The sequence below is a fragment of the Barbus barbus genome, assembly GCF_936440315.1.
Source record: "Barbus barbus genome assembly, chromosome: 8".
NCBI classification, from domain to species: domain Eukaryota; kingdom Metazoa; phylum Chordata; class Actinopteri; order Cypriniformes; family Cyprinidae; genus Barbus; species Barbus barbus.
Window position 1 is genome coordinate 9,468,245 of NC_136736.1, and position 21,241 is coordinate 9,489,485.

The 21,241-nt window shown below is 35.8% G+C and overlaps 4 protein-coding genes across 5 annotated transcripts; 3 read left to right on the forward strand and 1 right to left on the reverse strand.

Moving 5' to 3' along the window:
* Positions 1-801: 801 nt before the first annotated feature.
* LOC306873972 (uncharacterized protein) lies at positions 802-3,226 on the reverse strand. The gene is made up of 7 exons (XM_079423597.1): positions 3,122-3,226; positions 2,868-2,994; positions 1,955-2,065; positions 1,751-1,807; positions 1,427-1,573; positions 1,227-1,343; positions 802-1,039 (listed from the first exon to the last, which is right to left on the reverse strand). Exons 2-7 carry the CDS (start codon positions 2,991-2,993, stop codon positions 1,025-1,027), a joined length of 573 nt encoding a protein of 190 aa, XP_079279723.1. The 5' UTR covers position 2,994; positions 3,122-3,226; the 3' UTR covers positions 802-1,024.
* LOC306873973 (uncharacterized protein) lies at positions 2,880-5,806 on the forward strand. 2 transcript variants are annotated; one of them, XM_079423599.1, is made up of 6 exons: positions 2,880-3,006; positions 3,965-4,083; positions 4,223-4,333; positions 4,552-4,608; positions 4,700-4,852; positions 5,140-5,806. In XM_079423599.1, exons 2-6 carry the CDS (start codon positions 3,997-3,999, stop codon positions 5,245-5,247), a joined length of 516 nt encoding a protein of 171 aa, XP_079279725.1. In that variant the 5' UTR covers positions 2,880-3,006; positions 3,965-3,996; the 3' UTR covers positions 5,248-5,806. The 2 variants fall into 2 exon arrangements, with proteins under 2 accessions (XP_079279725.1, XP_079279724.1); XM_079423598.1 differs by lacking the exon at positions 2,880-3,006 and adding an exon at positions 3,290-3,432.
* A 309-nt stretch (positions 5,807-6,115) lies between these two features.
* LOC306873974 (vacuolar protein sorting-associated protein 37D-like) lies at positions 6,116-13,820 on the forward strand. Its single transcript, XM_079423600.1, has 5 exons — positions 6,116-6,609; positions 6,942-7,050; positions 8,383-8,554; positions 10,518-10,600; positions 11,572-13,820. The coding sequence occupies exons 2-5, from the start codon at positions 6,958-6,960 to the stop codon at positions 12,196-12,198; spliced, it is 975 nt and encodes a 324-aa protein (XP_079279726.1). The 5' UTR covers positions 6,116-6,609; positions 6,942-6,957; the 3' UTR covers positions 12,199-13,820.
* An 878-nt stretch (positions 13,821-14,698) lies between these two features.
* Positions 14,699-20,603, forward strand: LOC306874077 (T-cell surface glycoprotein CD5-like). The gene is made up of 7 exons (XM_079423812.1): positions 14,699-15,168; positions 15,715-15,766; positions 17,590-17,988; positions 18,168-18,287; positions 18,776-18,820; positions 18,901-18,963; positions 20,096-20,603. The coding sequence occupies exons 2-7, from the start codon at positions 15,715-15,717 to the stop codon at positions 20,170-20,172; spliced, it is 756 nt and encodes a 251-aa protein (XP_079279938.1). The 5' UTR covers positions 14,699-15,168; the 3' UTR covers positions 20,173-20,603.
* Positions 20,604-21,241: the final 638 nt, after the last annotated feature.

Consider the following 21,241-nt stretch of genomic DNA (forward strand, 5'->3'; position numbering starts at 1 on the left):
AAAGAAAAGGTGATCAGTTGTCTCTATGTCAACTTGACAGAAAATGCAGGCATTTTCTTCAAAATTAAACCGGTGTCTTAAAAACTCATATGAGGGATATATACCATTGAATATTTTAAAGTGAGTTTCCTTTGCTTTAGAAGCCACTGAAAAGCTAATATACTGCGTTTGCAATTTTTCAATAGTTGGCTTATCATAAGCTTGTAAAATACCGTTTTGGTACAAGTCTGTTGGATATAGTACAGAATTGAAACAAGCGCGAATAAGTTTGTTGGGAAGCATTGCTTTGAGGTCTTTACCATTAAAGAGAAGTGACAGGAGTTCACATGATCCATCTGGTATGTTAACAAAAGTGTTTTGTACTAGATTTATACAACTTTTTGGAATGGCATTTAAAACGCGCTCAAACGCTCACAGCGCAAACAGTATTTGGAACAGAAGTCACTGAAGGATAACAAACTCCCATCCTCGTTCATTAAATGAAGAACTGACTAAACACCCTTTTCAAGCAAATCAAGAATACATAGAGACTTATATCTAAATAGAATAAACCTATTGTTCCATATTGGGGTTCTGTGTGGAGTGAAATTGTGATTTTATAATAATTTTCAATACAGCAAGAACCTTTTAAGCACCTTTATTTTAAAGAGTGTAGTAGGAAATCAATTCCACCCAATTTTCTTAAAAAACCTCTTGGAATACAAGACCTTTTCTTCTAGTAGGCTAACTAACAAACAAAGTAGAGCCCACAATGATGGGAACAAGGTGCTGTTTCAAATTGTAAAATAAAACCACAAAAGACCATTTTTAAATGTAATTTTAATGATAATTAAAAAACAATCTTTATATGTTTATTTTGATTATTTATATAAAAGTATACAATTCACATTCGATTTTTCCGAAAATACAACAACACTTCAGCTAAATGCATTGGCACAAGAAAAACCACACGTAGGCTATATAAAGTTGATAGTTAAAGGACCTCTGATTTAAATCCAGAAATGTCATGGGATTAAGCAGTATGTCATTCAGTCACGGTCTGAGAGAGAAAGAGGGAAATCCACATTAGAAACTCACCTTTGAAGCATACTTTGAATTTAATAAATAATTTGAATAACTTATAAATGAATTAGGCAGTTCAAAATCAATAGTAACAACACACACACGCACACGCACACACACACACACACACATATAATATATAATTTTTCTAACTAAATATTTACCGCATAGCCTGTAAAGTTGCTCCTCTGATTATACAGTATAACTGTAAAAGCAGAGGACATTGCTGTCTGGACCATACTGACCATGGAGATGGTTGTCTTCAATCCCATGCTGAAATGCTGATTTAAAGAAAGAGTTCTTACTAAAATATACAACTGTTAATATAATAGAACGCTCACATATGAGGGTATGAGATACATACAGTGGCATAATACTGGTGGTCACACATCTGGTGTAGTCCCTCATGGCATTTGGTTGCCGGATTGACAACAATGTCAGCATAGTATAGGATAAGTGCAATAACTGAGATGATAATGGTCACAGCAGAGACTGCCAAACAAACAGAGACCTAAACACAAGTGCAAATGTAATTATTTTTTGTCTTTTTGGTTGTTTATTTTGGATTTTCTGTTATACAGAATATGCCTGCTGATGTGGAGCCTTTGCATTTGATTATGAGTGAAATACAAGAACGGCATATGCCAGTCTCTAAAATGTGTCTGTCTTGCTGTAAATTAAAACTCACTGCTTTCAAGTTGGCATACTTTTCCAATGCTATTGCAGCTGCGCCTGAAATGACAAACTGTTTGGAAAAAACGAAACAAAATATAAAGTTCAGTGATAGGTTTATTGTTGGCGGATATACAAATTTACTGTGCATTCCTTTAAATACTTTGCTGTCATCTTAAACCATTATATAACCATGTCCTAACGTTTTAGTGTAATTTACCAAAATGCCACTCCACCACGGCACACCAAAGTTAAGTATCATTGTCCTCTCCGCGGCGAGCAGAGGAATAGAATAGGAGATGATCAGCAATCCTATTACTATCTGAGTGACCTATGAGAGACAGAAAAAAGAGAGGTGGCTCAGCATACATCAAGTAAAATATTACTTGGGTTTTTGTAATCTACTGTAGATGAGAGTAAGTTTAAATCAGTTTTAGCTGAGGTGTGATGTTGAACTATTTCTGATAGTATCTTAAACAAAAATGATCGTTCTTCTATAATCATTATTCAGTGTTTAGCACTACTTTCACATTTACACAATATGAGTAGTATAGTGCATAGTCAAGAATATACTAAACATATTAAGGACAAAATCTTATTTATAAGACTGGAACACACAAATCAGAACTGTAATGTACTAAACTATATTTGTAGTTTTAAATGTCGATTTTCTTTAAATATTATTTAACATAACTATAAATGTTGTAATGTATAGGCTAATTAAATGATCGACTTTGTTATTTAAAAAGGTAAAAATGCAGGGGCCAATATAAACCCCTAACAACATCTATACTGGAAATATAGAATTCATTATTTCAGAGGAAATTCTATTTTAAAGTGTTTGTGTTTTTAATAACCATGTTCCCTGAATCAGGAGCCCTAAGACATTTTGAAGTCTATGCATATTATATAGGCTACAGATAAAGACAAGATGCAAGGTGCAAAGAAAATGTAAATGTACACACATTGTCTATTTGCTGGTATAGACATTTGCTTTAAGTTAATTTATGAAATTATCAGTGAAAAGAACCCCCATTTGCTTTCAAGATTTTAAAATTGTGCTAGAAAACCTCCCTGAGAACCTGTGCGGAGCCCTTTAAGATTATTGAAGCCATAACACGACGTTCACTCACCCCGAATATTTTGGGCTCCCCCTTCGCGATGCTGTCCCGCAGAGCTTTTTGTTTGTCTTGTAGTTTTTCCTCTACCTGACTTGGGCTAGAGTTCACTGAGAGGTCCGTCGACACGGTCAAAGTCATCCTTCGATTACAAGTAAGTGAGTTTTAATAACAAATGTGAAAATGAAGAACACAACTGAGTAATGTCAGATACTTTTAAGAAGTACAACAAACTCGGAATTCCACATGAATGAGTGAGACAAGCTGACCTAAAAAAGTCTGCAGGGATTCTTTCAAGTTGTTTGTTGTGTAGCTACTAGCTGGACCTTCTCCTGTTGCTTGAATGAATCTCTAAGTGCGCAACAATTCCAAAGAAGGGATCTGGGCGTCAATTCTCTCTGTATTACAAAAACAGTTAGACCCACCCTTGCGTTTTTATGCAAGCATCACAAACAAAAGGGGTCCGTCCACCCCCTTCTCCCCCCATAGGAGCTTTTATCGAGCGTCTTCTATCACTTCATAAACAGCTCTGTTCCCCTCAGCCACGAGCTTTCTAGGATTCCCAGAAACGATATTCGAGGTGAGTCGGCCGTGCTTTATTTGAATGAAAATTACGTATGACCGGACATATTTATCAGTAACATGTGACATACTTTCTAGCTGTATTTTTGGGTGATACCTGAAACTATTTTTTAAAAAAGTGCATTTAAATTGTGTAGTGGCTTGCAATAGTTATCGTGTGCATTTGTGATCGTATACAAACTAATAAAAACGCAAACTTGAGCTGTTTTGGACATCTGGTCAGTCCAGCCCACTTAAGGCAATGCATGTATTGTACAACCCTAACCCTTTTCCTCTGCACTGCTGTTGAGCAATCAGCATTGCATCAAGCTGTGCTGCTCTTCTCTCCAGACACATTTTCTGTATTATATCCGCCCACTTCCTCTCCTCACAAAGATGTTTTTCTTCACCAGCATCTGTATTCCAGCAAAACGTTCCATTAATCCGGGGGGAGCAGATCATGTTTCATAGCGACTCTCTCACTATTATCTAATTGTGTAAGGAGCCATTATAATCATTGATCAGGATTTTGAAATGTTTCTGTTTTACAGTACCTCAGTTGAGTTTTAGCTGGGCTTTCAAGATGTCAAGCAACCAAATGCCGTCTGCTGACTCGGATCCTCCCAAATTCCATCGCCTGTTCAAGTTTTATGACCCTGAAGTGGTGGCAGTAAGTGGATGTGGGCCAAATAATTTGTCATTAAGGAAGACAGATAATGGTAGTTTGGGATCTTACTGTAACAGTTTTCTTTGAGATGTTTTTCTTAGTGTTTGAATCTTTACTCTCACCATGTGTTTTCCCTCTCTAGCTTATGGCAATATTATTAGGTTTGTTCCAGCTCCTCCTGACTATACCAACCTACAGCATCAGCCTTGATATAAAATATTTGTTTATGTACCCCCTCTGTGTTGGTTCTGTGGTATGTTTATTTCACTACTAAGACACTGTAGTTGTTAAAACACAAAATACATAAATGAACATACACAAAGCAAACATAGCATATAAACACATATCAAAAAGTCCCATTGACATTCTGCCCATTAATAAGCTTTTGTTCAATTGCATACTTTATTCTGACAATTGCTTTAATGTAAGATCAACTTTCTCTTCTAATTCTGATGGGCTTTTTTCATGTAGTCTGTGATTGCTGGATCATTTGGTATGGCATCTGAAAGAACTCCTAAGAGAGAACTGGTAAATTCAAGTAACTAGAGCTTCTTATTGGTTCTGAATTGTTCAACTTTATTCTGACTTAAAGTCAATTATCTGCTTTTCTCCCTGTAAGTTAAAAAACTGTCTGATCTGTGGTCTTACTGGCCTGGTGGGGACACTGATTGGACTTATTCTGTATGGTTATGCTGCAAGTACCTCTCTGAACATCCCTCCTTGCTCACATGAATCCGATGAAGACTACACCTGTCCAGAAACGATCTTTCAAGTAAGTGCAATGCATTGACGTATCCTGCCATTCGCCAGTTACACAAATGAAAATAAAAACTGGCCTGTTTTACACATTAAAATCTACCTGCCTACTTCTTTATGTTAACTCTAAAAGATACCACTACATTGCAAAATAGCATAATACACATATTGTGTGCTGTGACTCACACTATTTTTATCATGCTTAATGGAGAATGTATCGGCCAGATATATTATTGAATACTTTTCAGTTGATAAAAAAAAAAAAACATGAACTGATTAAATCTTCTCTTTTTGTTTTGACAGAGTTTTTACAAAGCCATCGCTGGGCAGCTGTTGTTTTATAATATTGCAGCTCTGGTTATTCATTGTTTTCTATCATTTTCTGCATTTAAAGGACTGAGAATACATTGAGATTACATTTTCCATACAGCACACACTTCTCTTTTAGGCACAGATTTTTATGAGCGTCTAGTCCTTTATATTTTAATTAGTATTTTGCCTCCAAATCATTATCACTGCTATTGTTTTTCTGTCCTTGTTTTCTCTTCTTCTTATTAAAAATGTGAATTTACAATATTTTCATGTACAAAAAATACTGATTTGAAAGTGGAGACATAACTTACTATACACTGTAAACATTTAACCCACTATTACTGAAAATTTAAGTTTATTTGCTACTTTATTCGTTTTTTAAAGTAATAATATAAAACAATGTGGTGCCAAAGTTACAATCTTGATGGTATTTTCGACCACGTTGTTTCATTCGCAGTGGAATCATTGCTAATGAAACGATCATTGAAACTCTGAAAACTAATAAAATCACAAATTATTGTGTCAAATGAAATGGATATAATCACACAATGATGAAAACACACAGCTTTACAGTGCTTGTAATGCCAAAAGCTAAAATAATGCCTCTTTTGTGCTTATATATATAAATGTGTTTCTGAAATATTAAACTTTTATATTTAAAAAATCTATGTTGCCTCTCTGGTGAATTATTAGGACCATGCTGCCATGCCACATATGGAATATTCCCGTCACATCGGGGTTTCCCTTTCAGTCAGCTGAACATACGACGATACCATATCAAATCAAAGTTAGGGGAACGTTATGGCATTTTCACGAAAGGATGAGAATGTCTTTTCATTTTCTCCATTATAAAATTGTTATATAGTTATTTAAGCCATACTCTAAAATTAAATGTAATATTCTCGTCAAAAAATGTAAGCTGTGTTTTAAACATATCTCACGTCCCTAGACGAAATCGACAATGGTTTCATCCAAAGATGGCCACGATATCTGTCAACGAGAAGTGAAACTTTCCCTCAACAATAGGAATATACTTCGTCTCCTAACCTTTATTTGGACTACTTTGCTCGAATTGACATCGATGCGGCTTTACCGGGCACACATTATGATGTCTTTCTGAGTTGTTATGTCGTCCGACGCTGTTTGGTATTGAATAACAACCCGCCTTGCTCAACTGCTCTCTTTTTAAGTGAGCTAGCCGTCCTGCTAACCGCGGGGAGATTCCAGTCTCCCGGAATAATTTCGGGAAAATATTTGCACTTTGTCGCGCTCAGTAACGCGCTACACCTGGTACCGATACTGTCTCGTAAGTGAAGTGTTTCTGGCACGAAGCGGGTTTAACGCCGAAGTCGTTGTCAGGCTCGGCGCTTCCGTCTACACCTTTGCGCCACTCGCTTCCAGTTAAGTTTGATGTTTTTCCATGAGCACTGTGCGGAGAGGACTTTGATTTGCTTGTACCTTGTAAGTATTGGAGGGTTCTTTAACAAATACCAAGATAGTAGAGTTAAGATTAGCTTCATTAGCATAATTCCTAGCCATACTTTAAGTAATCCACTGTTACGTGTGCTGTCTGAATGACATAAGACTGATCCAGATTACCTATCAATCTTCAAGTAGTGGTTTGATATCCAAAATGACACATACTACTGCTAGCCTACTTCAATTGAAAAGGATAGTTTAGCCAAAACTGGAAATTCTATTTTCATTTACTCATGTTGTTCCAAACCTACTGTAATGTAACGTTAATAAATAGATTATTAGCACACATAAGTAAACCTGCTGTTGCTCCTCAGCTGTCCTAGCAAATCAATGGAGAAGCTTCAAGACCTCAGCCAGCCCGAGTTGCAGGATTTGCTGGATAACTCTGAGCGGGTGGAGTCTATGGCACTGGAGTCTGATGAGGTAAGATGATTATGGAAGTTTGTTACAGATAGTTATCCCAATAATAAAAATTCTGTCATTATTTATTCACCCTCACATTGTTCCAAACTTATTTCAATGTCCTTTTCCCGTGGAACACTGAAAGGAGATGTTAGGAATGATGCGTTTGCTGCTTTTTTCCGTGCAATGAAAGTAAATGGTGCCTAAGGTCCTTTAAAATGACCTTAAACCCTTAAAAGTAAAAGTCCTTTATTATCATCAGGGGTTCAGTGAAGAACCTTTAACATCCACAGAACCTTTCTATTACACCAAAGGTTCTTCAGATTATTAAACTGTTCTTCACACTTAAACATGAAAAAGAAAAGGGTTTATATTGAGAACTGTTCACTAAAAGGTTCTTTAGGAAACCCAGAGTGTTTTTTTTTGTCTTTTTATTTAGGAGTGTCCTTAAGACTCATTCACCATACTGCATGTTTTTTTTAGTCATATCTTCTGAATTTCTAAAATGTGTGTCAGGATCAATTACAAGGCCTCGCTGCAGTGTTGTCAAGCCTACTGTGAGACATCCTTATGTGTCATATTTGAATATACATGAACATAAATGAGATTTCAGAGCTTTGGTTGAGGAGAAAAGTGAGTTGTTGAATTAGTGAAGTATTCAGTGAATAATTGGTTTGTTCTTCGCATAATGAATTTAAGGTAAATGTTGTATTTCACATCAGTATTTCTCAATCTGTCTCTGTGAACTGTAATTTTCCTATTACCCTAAATACCCTTGTGCTGCTTTAGAAAATGCAGCCCTGAAAGGTTACTATTTAGAATGACATAACACTTATTTTATCAGCACCATTTGTGTGGCATACAGTAGCAGTCTGTGGTGTGATTAAAGGGATAGTTCACCCCAAAATGAAAATTGTCATCTTTTACTCCCCCTCAAGTTTCTTAAATCTGTTGAACAAATTATGATATTTTGAAGAATGTGGGTAACCAAACATTTGCTGGAAAATACTATAAAGGTCATCTAGAAAAATACTATGGAGGTCAATCATGTAAATCATGACAATTTTTTATGAAATAACCTTTATATTATTGAGGCTATAAATGAACATTTACATTTGCATGTTTTGCTAAAGATTCAAAATTAAACATCAGATTGAATTTCCATTTATTCACTCCTCTCTGTACTCATTTTGTTTGTTTGTTTCTGGTAATCTCTTCATCACTTCATTCAGAAATGACCACGATCTACTCCGCATCAACAGCTATCACTAAGTCCTGCCGAGGATGGATTGTCCTGGTTGACTTTATATAGCGTTGTTGCTTTTGTCATGTGTCCGCTTTATTCTTCTGCAGATTCAGAACATTCAGTTGGAGAGAGAAATGGCTCTGGCTGCCAACCGCAGTCTGGCTGAGCAAAACCTGGACATGAAGCCCCGACTCGAAACCGAGAGGGTGCGACTGGTGGGAAAATATTCCGAACTAGAGGAAGTGAGAGAGAAATACAAACAACACTGTGCCATGAGAGGTAAGGGAATGGAGGAATTGATTTGGGTTACTAAAGTAAAGGTTTCAAAGAGAATATAGGAATGAATTCTGGGTAAATTGATGTAAAAAGAACTGGGAGAGAAATTGATTGAAGTCTGAGCAGATTTCAGAGGCGGACAGTAACTAAGTACATTTACTTAAGTATTGTACTTATGACTTTAACTTCACTACATTTGAAAGACAAACATTGTACTTTTCACTCCACTACATTACTATGTAGCAGATTTGAAAGTCAGTGGGTGATTTTTTTTTTTTTTTTTTTTCTTCTTCTCTAAAACGTGACTTTCTTTTTTTCAGACATTTTATCAGGAATCACTCTTGTAGGGCTACATGAAGTGATTTCTCAGCATTTTTTGAACACTGACCAGTTGCAAATGTGATATTTATTTACAGCAATTCAATAAGTAAAAAATGTGGTATATATTAGACACAATATTGTCTGATTTTGCTAAATTGTGTAAGTGAAAATATTACCTATAAAGCCAGAAGAACTGTTGTGCGTCTCCTGATAAAACACAATAGGTGTTGGTCTTGAAGCAGCACTGCACAGACCGTTCTGTGTGTGACATCAAAGTACTGCGAGAACGATTAGACAGCATTTTTGAAATTTTTGTTTTGATGTCAGATAAGTCTTGCTGTTTTGCTTTTTTGTTAAAGCAGTGTTGCTGTTGTAAAGTTATACAGATGCAGTTGTGTTGCTGGGTTTTAAAGCAGGTTTGATTTTTATTTATTTTTTTATTTCTTCCTTATCACTCTGTATTTACATAATTTCACTGTCCACTCTGTTTTAATGTGGATGAATGGCTACACATAGATGTGTGCACACACTGTCAGAGCTGTCTGAGATCACCACCATCCTGCTTTTGTGGGGGTGGTAGGGGTGTTAAATAATAATTATTATTATTTCCCCATAGGTTTTTAACATTCTAAAAGCTCTTTATTCCAAAGATACTACAAGCTAGTCAATGTATTCAGTAGGTGTAACATATTGTAAGTTGCTTCAAAGGTATTGCAAGGATTACGTATAACAATAATAAAACAGTGCTTTGACATGAAAAAGGAAATTTACTTTTGGTACTTAAGTACTTTTAAAAGCAAGTACTTCTGTATATAATATATTATAAATTGCATAGCCCCTTTGATGAAATTCATGATCAAAACCAGATTAACATTTTCTGATTTCTGTTGATAATGTAATATTGATTTTATTGGAAAGTTTTCTCTTTTTTTTTGTCATTTTTATATTTTATTTAATACATTTTCCCTATTCTTTTTCTGTTCAGCTGTAACTGAAATGTTTAAATCTTAATGTCCTGTTGTTGTATATTGAATCTTAAGAAAAATAGAATGTAAACCTCTTAGGAAAATGTTTCAGTGTTGTATATGGAACATAAATGAATTTGAATATTCTAAAAGAGAAGAGCAGCTTGAAAAATATAATTAATCTTTTTATATTATTAGTACTGCTTTTAGCTCAATGAAGTGAAATTAAAATGACTTAACTTTTGTTCACACTACAGTTAAACTGCCCTGGCAGTTTTCATGGTACTTTAAGGCACCCTGGAAGCATTACAGACACTGGAATTCTAAATGGAGCATGTTGTTCAGCCAGAAAATCATCTTCTATATGTGCATGTCTGTCATATAGTGCTGTTCTATGAGCTTGTTTTGTTCTGGCACTCATTCTCCTCCCCTTTTTTTGCATCTGTGACATTACGTCACACAAAAGCTATGTGTCTGGCCTCTTTCTCCGTAGTCTCATTCTCCTTTCTTTCTCTCAGTCTATTCATTACTGCTTTTTCCTTTGTTAAAATGATTACGCATTTCTAGTCAACTGATTTGTTTGCATAAGTTCTCACTTTTCAGTTTCTTGCTCTATTACAAGCCAGCCTATTTATGTGTCAACTCTGTCCCACTTCTGTTTCTCTTTTTCCTCTCTGCAGACAGCATCATGGGGCAGGTGTCTCCGGAGGGGCTGTTGTCTCGTCTGCAGATAGAGGGCGCCAACACAGAGGCAGAATCAGAGGTGGGCCACTTTGACCTTTATAATCACCTATTTTCATAGGTTTTTTTTAATATATTGGAATTTTCATTGTGAAACTGTCAGGTTTGTTTATCGATTGTGGATAAAAAAGATGATTGTTTGGGAAACAAATGTACAGGAAAGAGAAGAAAGGCTTTTGCCTTAAAATCAGTTATTTCTTATACCTTTACATTATATTAAACTTAATAATTAACATCAACAAACATTTTTACATTATATACCCTATGAAACTGTATGTGATCGTTTTAAAAATGATAACATCCTGCACATTCAAATGATGAAAGTCTGGAAGCCTTGATGTAATCATATAGTTTTTCATAAACGCAAGCATTAAAAAGTTTTCAAAAATACCAAGACATTGTTCTGTTTTCTCACAATGTTCAATATTTCAAAAATACAATTTAAATAACATTATACATGACTGTATATAAAGAAAGGGGATCAGAATAAAAATAAGAAACTTATCGAAATAAATAAAATTCATCCTTCTGTTCACCAGTGTAGCATTTAATTTAATCTAATCAAAATAGTAATTTAGTAATAATATAAATTATTGTAATTAAAAGTAATTATAATCTAATTATGAATATGATGATAATATTTTAAAATGACGACTTTAACTGTCCTGGCAAAGTTATCAAATAGTCTAAGCAGTTATTACACTAGTCTACTGAGAAAATCTTCTGTAATCCTTAAAAGGATTCTTTGAACAGAGATCTTAATGCAAATATATTTTTTGCAAATAGAAGTAGAATGCTTTGCAAAAAGTAAAAAGGTGAATAAAAGTGGCTGTTTATTTAAACAATACTCTGTTTGCGCAAATGTCTGAATGGTGGTGTACATTCATAAGGCTTATGAACTACTGATCCCCTAAGCATTATATAATGTTATAAAACGTTTATGGTTTTACCAACCCCACAGGATTTGTAAATTGCTCAATCTCTTTCCCTCAGGTTTTAGCGGATGAGTTTCTCGAAGGTTCGATATCGCTGGACTCCTTCCTCGAACGCTTCCTTTCCCTCCGCTCTCTCGCTCACACGAGACGAGTGCGCATTGAAAAGCTGCAAGAAATTCTCAGCCAAAAAAGCAAAGGGATAGGAGATGCTACAGTGACATCACAAACCGGTGCCAATCAGGATGCTGGATCATCATCTCAGTGGCAACAACCGCAGCCTCAACAGCAGCAGAGCTCCAAAATCAGTGCACCCTCCAATGCTGCCACTTCTGCTCTGCCCTACACCCCCTACCCCATTGCTCCCCCCTCAGCCTCCACAGCATGCACCACTAACCCTAGCACAGCGTTTCAGCCCTACCCTGGCCAGGGTACCCCCTTCCCTCCATCGACAGGCTACACAGCTCCCAGGCCTGCGTTTGGTCCTCCAACTTGCCCGTACCCCACCCAACCACCATTTCCTGCCCCACCATTTGGGCAGTTTGGTCCCACGGCTGCGCCGTACCCCAGTCCATACCCCTATGGAGGGTACAGCTACCCCACAGGCCCCCATGGGCCATCAACCCAATCACCCACAGCTAGACCTCTTTATAGGCCCGGTTTTGGGGTACCACAGCCGTACTCCTGAGCCACTCTGTGCGTGTCTGTCTTTCTCTTTTTCTCATGATCCTCCCTCTCGTCTCTCTCCCACCTTTCTCCACCTGCTCTGCCTTTTCCTTACCCTCAGATTTGTGGTTTGCGTACCCATGTCACATCCTGTTCCTGTCTGAGGCTTCTAAAGACACTTGAGATCGAGCGTGTGCTTGTTTCCCCCATGAAACCTCAGTCAGAGACTCAATACGGCCGCCCAGTGTAAACGGCACAGTTCCTCTCCATTTTAAAGCATGTTATCAGTTTGCAAAATCTCTGATTTATTATTATATTCAATGATGAAATGCTGTTTTTTTTATGACATTGTGTTACAGCTCAGCCTTATTTGGCTGTTTTTTTTCCTCCAATCATTGTCAAAATTTTACTGAGACAAACACGCCACACTACATGGAAGCGTTACGTTAGCGTTAGGCTAATCTCTTGTCTATATCAACACTTGTTGACAACGTCAAACCAGAAAGCACAGCACCATTTTCCACTCCATCACAGATGAGAACTTAAAAAAGCCGAGCGTATTCTTTATCATGAATAAATTGACAACTTCCACGTGTGCAGATTTGGGTGTGGTGCGTCCTGTTATGAATGCTTAGTGTACCAATGCGCCAAATCACTCCAAACCTTCTCGATACCTCTTTTACTCCCTCTTTTTTTCTTTCACACCCTTCCACTCCATTTATTTAATACACCCCTTGACAATAATTGGAAGGACGGTGTACTTAACAAATCAAACTGATATTAAAGGGAAACTGGAGAACAAGGGATATTAATATAGACATATCTATCTGCTATAGCACAGGATTTGGTGGGGCAGTTGAGGCAGCACAGAGCATATGCAAAGAAAATAGGCGCTACATAACATGCTTACTTTAGTAAATATAGCATTCTTTTGTGGTAAAACTATGCAGACGAATGCCTGGCTGCATATTTTACACTGAATTTAGACACAATGAGACATTTGATGGTCTTGTACAGCTGGCCGCCCGGTTTGTTTCAGAGGCCCATTGCCCTCAGAATCATAACATGGTTGGGATTGGATCTGGTTAACCAATAGATTGCTTTATTTTGTGGTTTGATTTGAGTCCACCTGGTGTTATGTAGATCCGTAAAAGCCCCATCTATTTGAGGTCTCCTTGTCGGACAACCGGAGAACCATGTGAATCACATTAGCACTCCACACTAACCGCCCCGAACTCTTTGGCAACAGGAGCTGGGAGCGGGGCCTTCGAAGCGTCAGCTTTAGAATAGGCGTGTGGGGTTCTCTCTTTATTTTTGTACTTTAAAGCAATTCAAAACCAGAGGCGTCCTCAATCAAGCCTCGGGTGGCTTTATCTAATTCATGTACTCAGTAATTAAGACTCAGGTTTGTAGCAAAACCCCCACGTTTAGGTTCCCTCCCCAGCACCTGGAGCGAGGGAGAGGGGTGATACGACACGAGGATGAGAAAAAAAATGGGATGAAAACTTTATTAGCACATTGATTTGCAGCATTAGAGGAAAAGAAATTCAATTGCATTGGTTGTGATGACTGTAGCCTGTTAAAAGTGTATTTTTATTGTCCTTTTTTTCGGGTGTGAATATTAAACACTGAAGTTGATCTACGATTTCTGTGTTGATTGGAATAACTGACTTTTTTTCTGACTTATTTTTTAGTGAATTAAATCCATTGATCAAAGGTGACAGTAAAGACATTTATAATGTTACAAAATATTTCTATTTCAAAAAGATGCTGTTCTTTGTTCAAAAGATGTATCAGAGTGTTCACAAAAAACATTCAGCAATACATTGATAATATGCTCAACACTGATAATAATGATAAGAAATGTTACTTGAACTATAAAAATCAGTATTTCTCATGTGACTCTAAAGACTGGATTAATGGTTACTAAAAATTCAGCTTTTGCTATCACAGAAATAAATTACATTTTAAATAAACTCTATTTAAAAAAAATAGTATTTCACAATATTAATGTTTGTACTGTATTATGTGTTTAAAAAATGCAGCTTGGGTGAGAAACTTTTTTTCAAAAAAACGTACTGACCCCAAACATTTTTTTTTCCTCTTACAGTACAATCCCAATGTTTTCACAAATTTACAAGAAGCGCAGCGGTAGTTCAGCTCATTGACTCACTTTTGAAGGCTGTTTAAATTCCGTTCATATTGAATCATAGACGAGAGTTTCAAGAGGGTGTTGGGGGAATTTTTTGGTACAGGTATAAAACCCAGTCTTTACGGGTCTCTCTCCGACTGTACGATATGGTAAACCAACCCCGGCGACACCTGAGAAAAATCGAGAGAGTGAGGGAGGGAAAGAGGCGGCTGGGAAACATTGAATGAAAAGAAGATATGAGTAACAGTGAAATGAAAGGATAGATGTGGATATCGGTGGTTTTGTAGCCGTAATGATTGCTGTAGCTAGTTCCTGTGAGCACGATTAATCATCTTAAGCAACGTGTGTGAGCGTTTTCAGAGTGTGCCGTACACCACAAGAGGCTCAGTTCCTGTATGCAGACAAAGATTTTGAATATGCAGATTTTTTGTTGCATTGTTTACTTCCATCTTTAAATTTAGGATTAAAAGATAATTTCACCAAATTTTACCACTAACTTTAATTTTTTTAATTAGAAAATTTACGTTTAAAAAAAAAAAAATTTTTTTTTTACATTTAATACAAAGATAAACAATGTCACTGCTTAGTACTTTTCTCCTCCCACTTACCAACACAGTTTTTTTTTTTTCAAGCTTTTCTTCATTTTTGTTTGTATGCATCTCTCTTTGAAGTGAGGAAGCAGTGCAATGTGCAATCAAACAGAGTTTGAGATTAAAAGACACGCTCTGTGTGGAGAGACAGAGGATGGGGGCGGGGAAATAAAGAATGTAGCTTATTTCCTTTCACTTAATTTTTCTTGTCACTTGCTCCACACATTTGTTCTTGTCAGTCACAGGCAAGGTAAGATCTGATAATATATTGTTAACAAGCTGGTTAGAAGTTGTGGTGTTTCATTGATGTTTGACACTCTTTGAAGAAGAAAATCTTCAAACGCCGCTGAAGCAGAGACGTGAAGACAGCTGTCAGTTAAAAACGACATAATGTAGCATTTCTAAAATAATCTAAATAACTTAAAAGGAAGTCCAGTTTGTATTGACAAATTTATTACTGTATGTCACTAGTGAATGATTTGTTCTTATTGTGGTTCAAGTCACGGTACGATTGGTCTTTGGCCTTCTGTTAAGAAAAAGTGCAGGCCAACGATTTTAATATGGTCATGGTTACGTATTTTTTTGCTTTATCTGAACCACTAAAAAGTATGAGAACAACGAAATTAAATATTCAAATTGAGCCAAGGCCCAATAAGATAAACAAAAAGACATTGCTTGTCATGTACAAGAGGTCATTAATTTGACCTCTGGGCCTGTTATCCTTTGATGTGTATATGGTCACTTTGTTTAGTCAAATGAAGTTTTTGCATTAAATGTTTGGCAAACCTTTTGCCAGATGGAAAACTCTCTGCTGATGACTCTTACGGCGCTCCTGCTCCTTGGAGTTCGTAAGTAAATTGTTTGTTCTTTAAATATACTTCATTGTTGCATTTTTTGGATGATTATATGTACACGGATCTGCTCTGCACCTGAAACTTTACCACTTGAAGAAAATATCAGTAGTAAGTCGTAGATGTTCAGATAGATTTTTATCTGTCTGATCTAATATTTCTCTAATAAGACAAAACTGACCAATAGCGCACAGCTAGAAGTTATTCAGATGCAGTCACAGTATTGTATGTTATATAGAAGAACTTTTAGAATGCAAAACATTGAACATAATGAATATCATCATATATATAAAATCACAACTTCATAATTTCAGGGTCTGCAAGAATGCATTACAAAATTAATTGTCAATAAAATATGTCATGCTCGTATAGATTGTTGTTGTTGTTAATTTGTCAAATTCTTACTCTAAACTTCCTTTGGAAACGGATGTCAGCGCAAATATTTGAACATTGTATGTATCTAATATGGTGAATTCAGTAAACCGGTTAACCTTTGCAATAACTCTTTTTACACATTTCTTTATTATAGAAAAAGTATATATTTTAGATTTTTTTCTTTGTGTTTAACAGATAAACTGCATACAACAATCATAAGGGAGTAGAAACTTAAAGTTTGTCGTTTACATGTACAATGGTATTATTTTATCCCAAGTTATGCCATAAAAAGATGCTGTTGTTGTTGTTTAAAGTTGTCTTTGCTTTGGAAAAATTGAATTTATGATCAACATTACATTGCATACTGTTAAAAAGGGAATTCATGCCAAATTACAAATTACAGCCAACAGTCTGCTAGATAAATCATTTTGCCATTTGAGTTTTATAAACGATAAACGATAAAACATAAAAAAACAACAACACATACACAGCCCGGGACGCAGTTTTCACATGAATAGGTAATAACTACATAAGGTTTTAAACCATTTAACATAATTAACCCCAGAACTTTTAATATATTTTTTGTTTTCCATCAAAAATAAATGTAACTGGACACTTTCTTAAATATTAAGCACTGAAATGTGAAAATCATATAAATGCCACCTGTATTACACGAAATGTATGTTGTTGTGAATAAACACAGGCTTAGTACATTAGAATTCAGTTTTAGAATCCTACAATTTTCAAATTTATATATAATAGTAATAGTTTAATATAATTGAATAAATAGACAGTTTAAACGTAAATAACTTTTAAGCATTTGAAAAGTTTTTCTATTCATTCCATTCCACTCACATAGCCATAATGATTATATGAATAAAATCATTATGGTTCATTTTGATATTTTGAAATTATAGATCCATTTATGCCGTGATTCTGAATTTTCTGAATGTCCATCGGTTTGCAAAGTGCAATCTTGCAATCAAATGTGCAAACTGTGTGAATGTCTTCGAGCACTGTGCAAACATGCAAGAGTGTAATGAGTGCAAATGATCCAGCTATCTGCTCTCTGACCTCAGTAACAGGGCGTTTTATGCTTGAATAATGCAGTGCATACCGTGTTTTACATAGGAAATATTGTATGAAGATGTAGAGTTCTTAAAAGGAATATAATATTGAGATGTGACGATATTAGTGACAAAAATATAATATAGCAGCTGAAGCAATGTCTACATGTTAGTTGCAATGCAATAAAATAAGAGCACAGAACAGCAATCTGCATACTGCAATTAACAGTTTCTTGGTGCAACTCATTTCATTTACATTTGATCCTTGAAATATTTCAAATTCCTTCACAACTGCACATTTTATGTGGTGAAAAATGATGGTGATGTTCCAACATAGTCATGAAAGTAAATTATTTCGACGTGCTTTTTCCTTTACAGAAGGAATCTTAGCTCAGACCCCGGGCAACAACACCACAATCCTCTCAACCCCACGACCCACTAGTGCTATGACATCCACTACCCTACAGGTCACATGTCCAAAAATCCAAGTTATCACTAAGCCTTTTCTGGTCCGACTGAAGGTATCTTTTGAGAAAGGGAGTTCATGTGAGGGTCAGCTGTACCTGCAGTACCCTAATCGGAGTACAGACCCTTTGTGCTTTAACAGTCACTTATCACGCAAGCGGAGGGATGAACTGTGTAAGGACATGAGATGTGGACCCTTCGATTTCATTAAGCCCATTTCTAAAGGGATTAAAGAGTTTAAAGGTCTTTTTCTCACAAGCGACATGACATTAAACTATGAAGACTGCTCAGGCCTGATGATCGCTTGCCAAGGTGTGTTTGTGTTTTTAAGAAAATATTTACTTTATAGATTATATGAATTTGTTTGTTGTAATGTTTTTCTTGATGCTTTTTTCATATCAGGTGTCATTGGCAACATAGTTATACTGTAAATCTATTTAATATGCTGTGCATTTTGAATTACACATTGTATTCTTTCCTTCCCACATCAGATCCTCTAGGAAAAGAGTTGGCTGCTTATAAAGCAGTGACTGGCATATTAATTTTCTTGATCTTGGGTGTCATTCTCGTTCGGTTCAGTCGGCCCACGTACAAAGCCATCCGCAAAAGATGTGAGTCAGTGAAGTCAACGATCATGTTTTTGATTTTATATTACTTATAAAAAATATAAATGCTTATGAATTCAAGCATTTCTTAGAGTTGTTTTGTACAGCCCAAAAGTACAGCTGCATAAAATAAAGAAAAAATATTTCAGATTCTGCACCTTTTCTAGGTCACTAATCAAATATAAGCAAATTATGTGAACTTTTTGTATAGATGGTCTGATGTTCTTCTATTAAAGCACAAGAGTTCATGCAGCTTGAGTACCGTAGACTAAAAAATAGTCTGAGAATATAATTTGTAAAAGCATTTTCATTAGTGCTCTCATGTGCATCTCACTTGTGTAATCACATCAACATATGGCACTATATAGTTAAAAAAGACTATTTGACTCGCACGCTTTCCTGTTCTTTTGCCACAGATTTTATTTTATTTTTTTAAATCCTGTGTAAATTAAATGCTGTGTCTAATTGGACTATTTTTACCTGGTTTAATGCAGTTTCACAAAAACGTCAGAGTCGCTGGGTCGGCCCGACTCAGAGCGGTGAGTCATCATCTCACACATTAACACATTCATGACTGGCAGCTCAGAAAAGATTCAGCATTTTATCTTTCTTTTTAAAGTGTGCTATCACAGAGGTCAAGGACCCCCAAACAAAAACACAGACAAGAGACAGTCCTTTCCTGGTGAGTAATCTCTCTCTTTCTCTCTATCCTGACCGTTCTGCACTCTTTCTATTAATCTGTCACTCGCATTCATGCTCATTTACTTTGTACTCAATTACATAATGATAAATTGAGTAATATGATGTACTGGAATTTTCATTCAAACCGCTCAGCAATACAAATCACATGTGTGTGCTTTTTTGGTTGTGAGATCTATTTGGATACGTAAGATTAAACTATTATCCAAAATAAAAACAACTTTGCATGAAAAATCATCATCAATTATCAATTTTGACCTTCGTGACTATATACAACAAATAAGATCATGCAATGTCATCATTTGGAGTCAATGAGTCAATGTATATTTAAAAAAAAAAATTATTGAGAAAGGATTTTGTCCCAAATTATCAACCTACTTTGTGGTTATAGGGATTATTATAGGCTAATTTGGAATGACCTATTTGTTTTATGCAATTTTTAATTTATTTATCTATTTTTAAAAAATGTTTCTTTAATGCTAAATGCAAATAAAATAAAATAGTCAAAGTTTTTGCTTTTGGTAACAATTTTGCTGAAATTGGAAGCCAGAGCTGAACTGAAAGTAAAACAGCTCATACAATATTTAGTTGCATATTTAGTTCAATCCCCGAGGTTGAGAAATTCTGACCAGGATTAGAGATTTTTGAGCTTCCATAACCTGTCTTCTTATAGACTAGTGGAAATAAAGCAATTATCCCAATTCTTTTTATTGCCCTTTACGTATTTGTGTCTGTAGATTTCAGTTACGATACACATTTTAAAGGCTATTTTCTCAAAATGACTTTTTTCTTTTCTTTCTACATTTGACTCACCAAAGCAAAACAAGAATTTCGAACCTGGCTTTACCCAATGTTCAGAATTCTGTTCTGGAAATGAATGCAAGTTAGTGCATATTTAATTAGATAATGCCACGGATGTAACTTTTCAGAAAATTTGTAATACAAGAAATGTTTGCAATTCTTAATATGGTCAAGCAACTGGGGAATTATGGAGATGTCTATTAATTCAATTTTGATCCTGTTCACCTGGGGTGTCTTGGTGAGTTTCAGACTCTGTACGTGAAAAGTGGCAATGCTCTGTACTGGTACCCATTCTTATCTGTCTGTGTTGTCAGGTTTGGAGAGGCTGACGGTAAACCAGAGCAGAGAGCCCTCATCCAACAGAAACAGTGACTATGACTCATACAGCTGAAGGCCTGTGCTCACAAAAGACTTACTGACCCTAAACACAATGCTTTCGTCATCTACAATCAGCAGATTGTTTTACGTTACACAGCTTCGGTTGTTTTGAGCTGTCGATTGGCAAGTCAAGAAAGCTGTAAATATCTCTGAAGAGTGAAACTGAGAAAAATAATAATAATTTAGTCTCAACATAACCACAAAAGCGCTTACTTGGTATAGCATAGCAGGCTTCCTTTTATTAATTATTCATTTTTTATGCTTTGTTTTTTATGACTTGATTTTGCTGTGTTTGTTTTTTGGTATTGTTTTTAAATAGTCAAAATGGGATTTCGCTCATGTCCTGGAAGATGATGGCTTTTTAAAAAATGTTTATTTATGCAAGTGATTGATTTTTGAGTTGGAGTATGAATAATTTTAAATAAACTAAAAAGACAATCATTCAGATCTTTCGTGACTTTTGACTTGGGTTTGCAGAATCAGAATAAAGCTGGGAGTAAATTAGTAGAACAATACATAATAAATATATAAGCATGGTTATGTTGGAGCTTAGATGAGAAATTTGATGAGAAATGTCTTCTGAGGTGGCATGGAAGTGAAGTTAAGGTTGGGAGAGGGAATGTGGTGTTAATGCAGAATTTTGCAGCAATGTGGTTTCCTGTCGTAATTCTATTAACTTCCTGTTTGTGTTATTTCTGTCGCTCATGCTCTAAATATACTGTACATGTACTCAATCTGCTCATTCCTTTTGGTGGGTTTCTTTGTCTTTCTTTCTTTCTTTTTAATATTTTCTCATCTCTCTCTCTCACTCTCTCTGACCCAGTTGATTTTTTTTAATACTGCACTCATAGAGGGTTTAATATCACAACAGCTTAAAATCTTATGTTTCGCCTGACTGATGGTAGCTAAATGAAACTCTCTTTCTAAGTGCACCAGTGAGACAGAAAGTTAAAAACCTTGGTGGGTTTCTGCCTAAACCTTTCTCTCCATGTGTTTGCATGCACAGCAGTTCAAGATGGTTGTTTCAGTTCTGTTCATTTTTTTTTTTATTGTTATGTGGCTTTGTCTTTGCAGCTGCTTTA

What these genes read in the sequence shown, in the direction of transcription:
- LOC306873972 (XM_079423597.1), bottom strand. Translation starts at nt 2,993, where the DNA reads ATGACTTTGACCGTGTCGACGGACCTCTCAGTGAACTCTAGCCCAAGT. An exon ending in GGGAGCCCAAAATATTCGGG is followed by an intron (nt 2,066 to 2,867) that starts GTGAGTGAACGT and finishes TGTCTCTCATAG; the next exon opens with GTCACTCAGATAGTAATAGG. An exon ending in ACCACCAGTATTATGCCACT is followed by an intron (nt 1,344 to 1,426) that starts GTATGTATCTCA and finishes TCTTTAAATCAG; the next exon opens with CATTTCAGCATGGGATTGAA.
- LOC306873974 (XM_079423600.1), top strand. Translation starts at nt 6,958, where the DNA reads ATGGAGAAGCTTCAAGACCTCAGCCAGCCCGAGTTGCAGGATTTGCTG. An exon ending in TGGCACTGGAGTCTGATGAG is followed by an intron (nt 7,051 to 8,382) that starts GTAAGATGATTA and finishes ATTCTTCTGCAG; the next exon opens with ATTCAGAACATTCAGTTGGA. An exon ending in ACACAGAGGCAGAATCAGAG is followed by an intron (nt 10,601 to 11,571) that starts GTGGGCCACTTT and finishes TCTTTCCCTCAG; the next exon opens with GTTTTAGCGGATGAGTTTCT.
- LOC306874077 (XM_079423812.1), top strand. Translation starts at nt 15,715, where the DNA reads ATGGAAAACTCTCTGCTGATGACTCTTACGGCGCTCCTGCTCCTTGGA. An exon ending in GCTCCTGCTCCTTGGAGTTC is followed by an intron (nt 15,767 to 17,589) that starts GTAAGTAAATTG and finishes TTTCCTTTACAG; the next exon opens with AAGGAATCTTAGCTCAGACC. An exon ending in GGTCGGCCCGACTCAGAGCG is followed by an intron (nt 18,821 to 18,900) that starts GTGAGTCATCAT and finishes TTCTTTTTAAAG; the next exon opens with TGTGCTATCACAGAGGTCAA.
- LOC306873973 (XM_079423599.1), top strand. Translation starts at nt 3,997, where the DNA reads ATGTCAAGCAACCAAATGCCGTCTGCTGACTCGGATCCTCCCAAATTC. An exon ending in ATGACCCTGAAGTGGTGGCA is followed by an intron (nt 4,084 to 4,222) that starts GTAAGTGGATGT and finishes TTCCCTCTCTAG; the next exon opens with CTTATGGCAATATTATTAGG. An exon ending in GAACTCCTAAGAGAGAACTG is followed by an intron (nt 4,609 to 4,699) that starts GTAAATTCAAGT and finishes TCTCCCTGTAAG; the next exon opens with TTAAAAAACTGTCTGATCTG.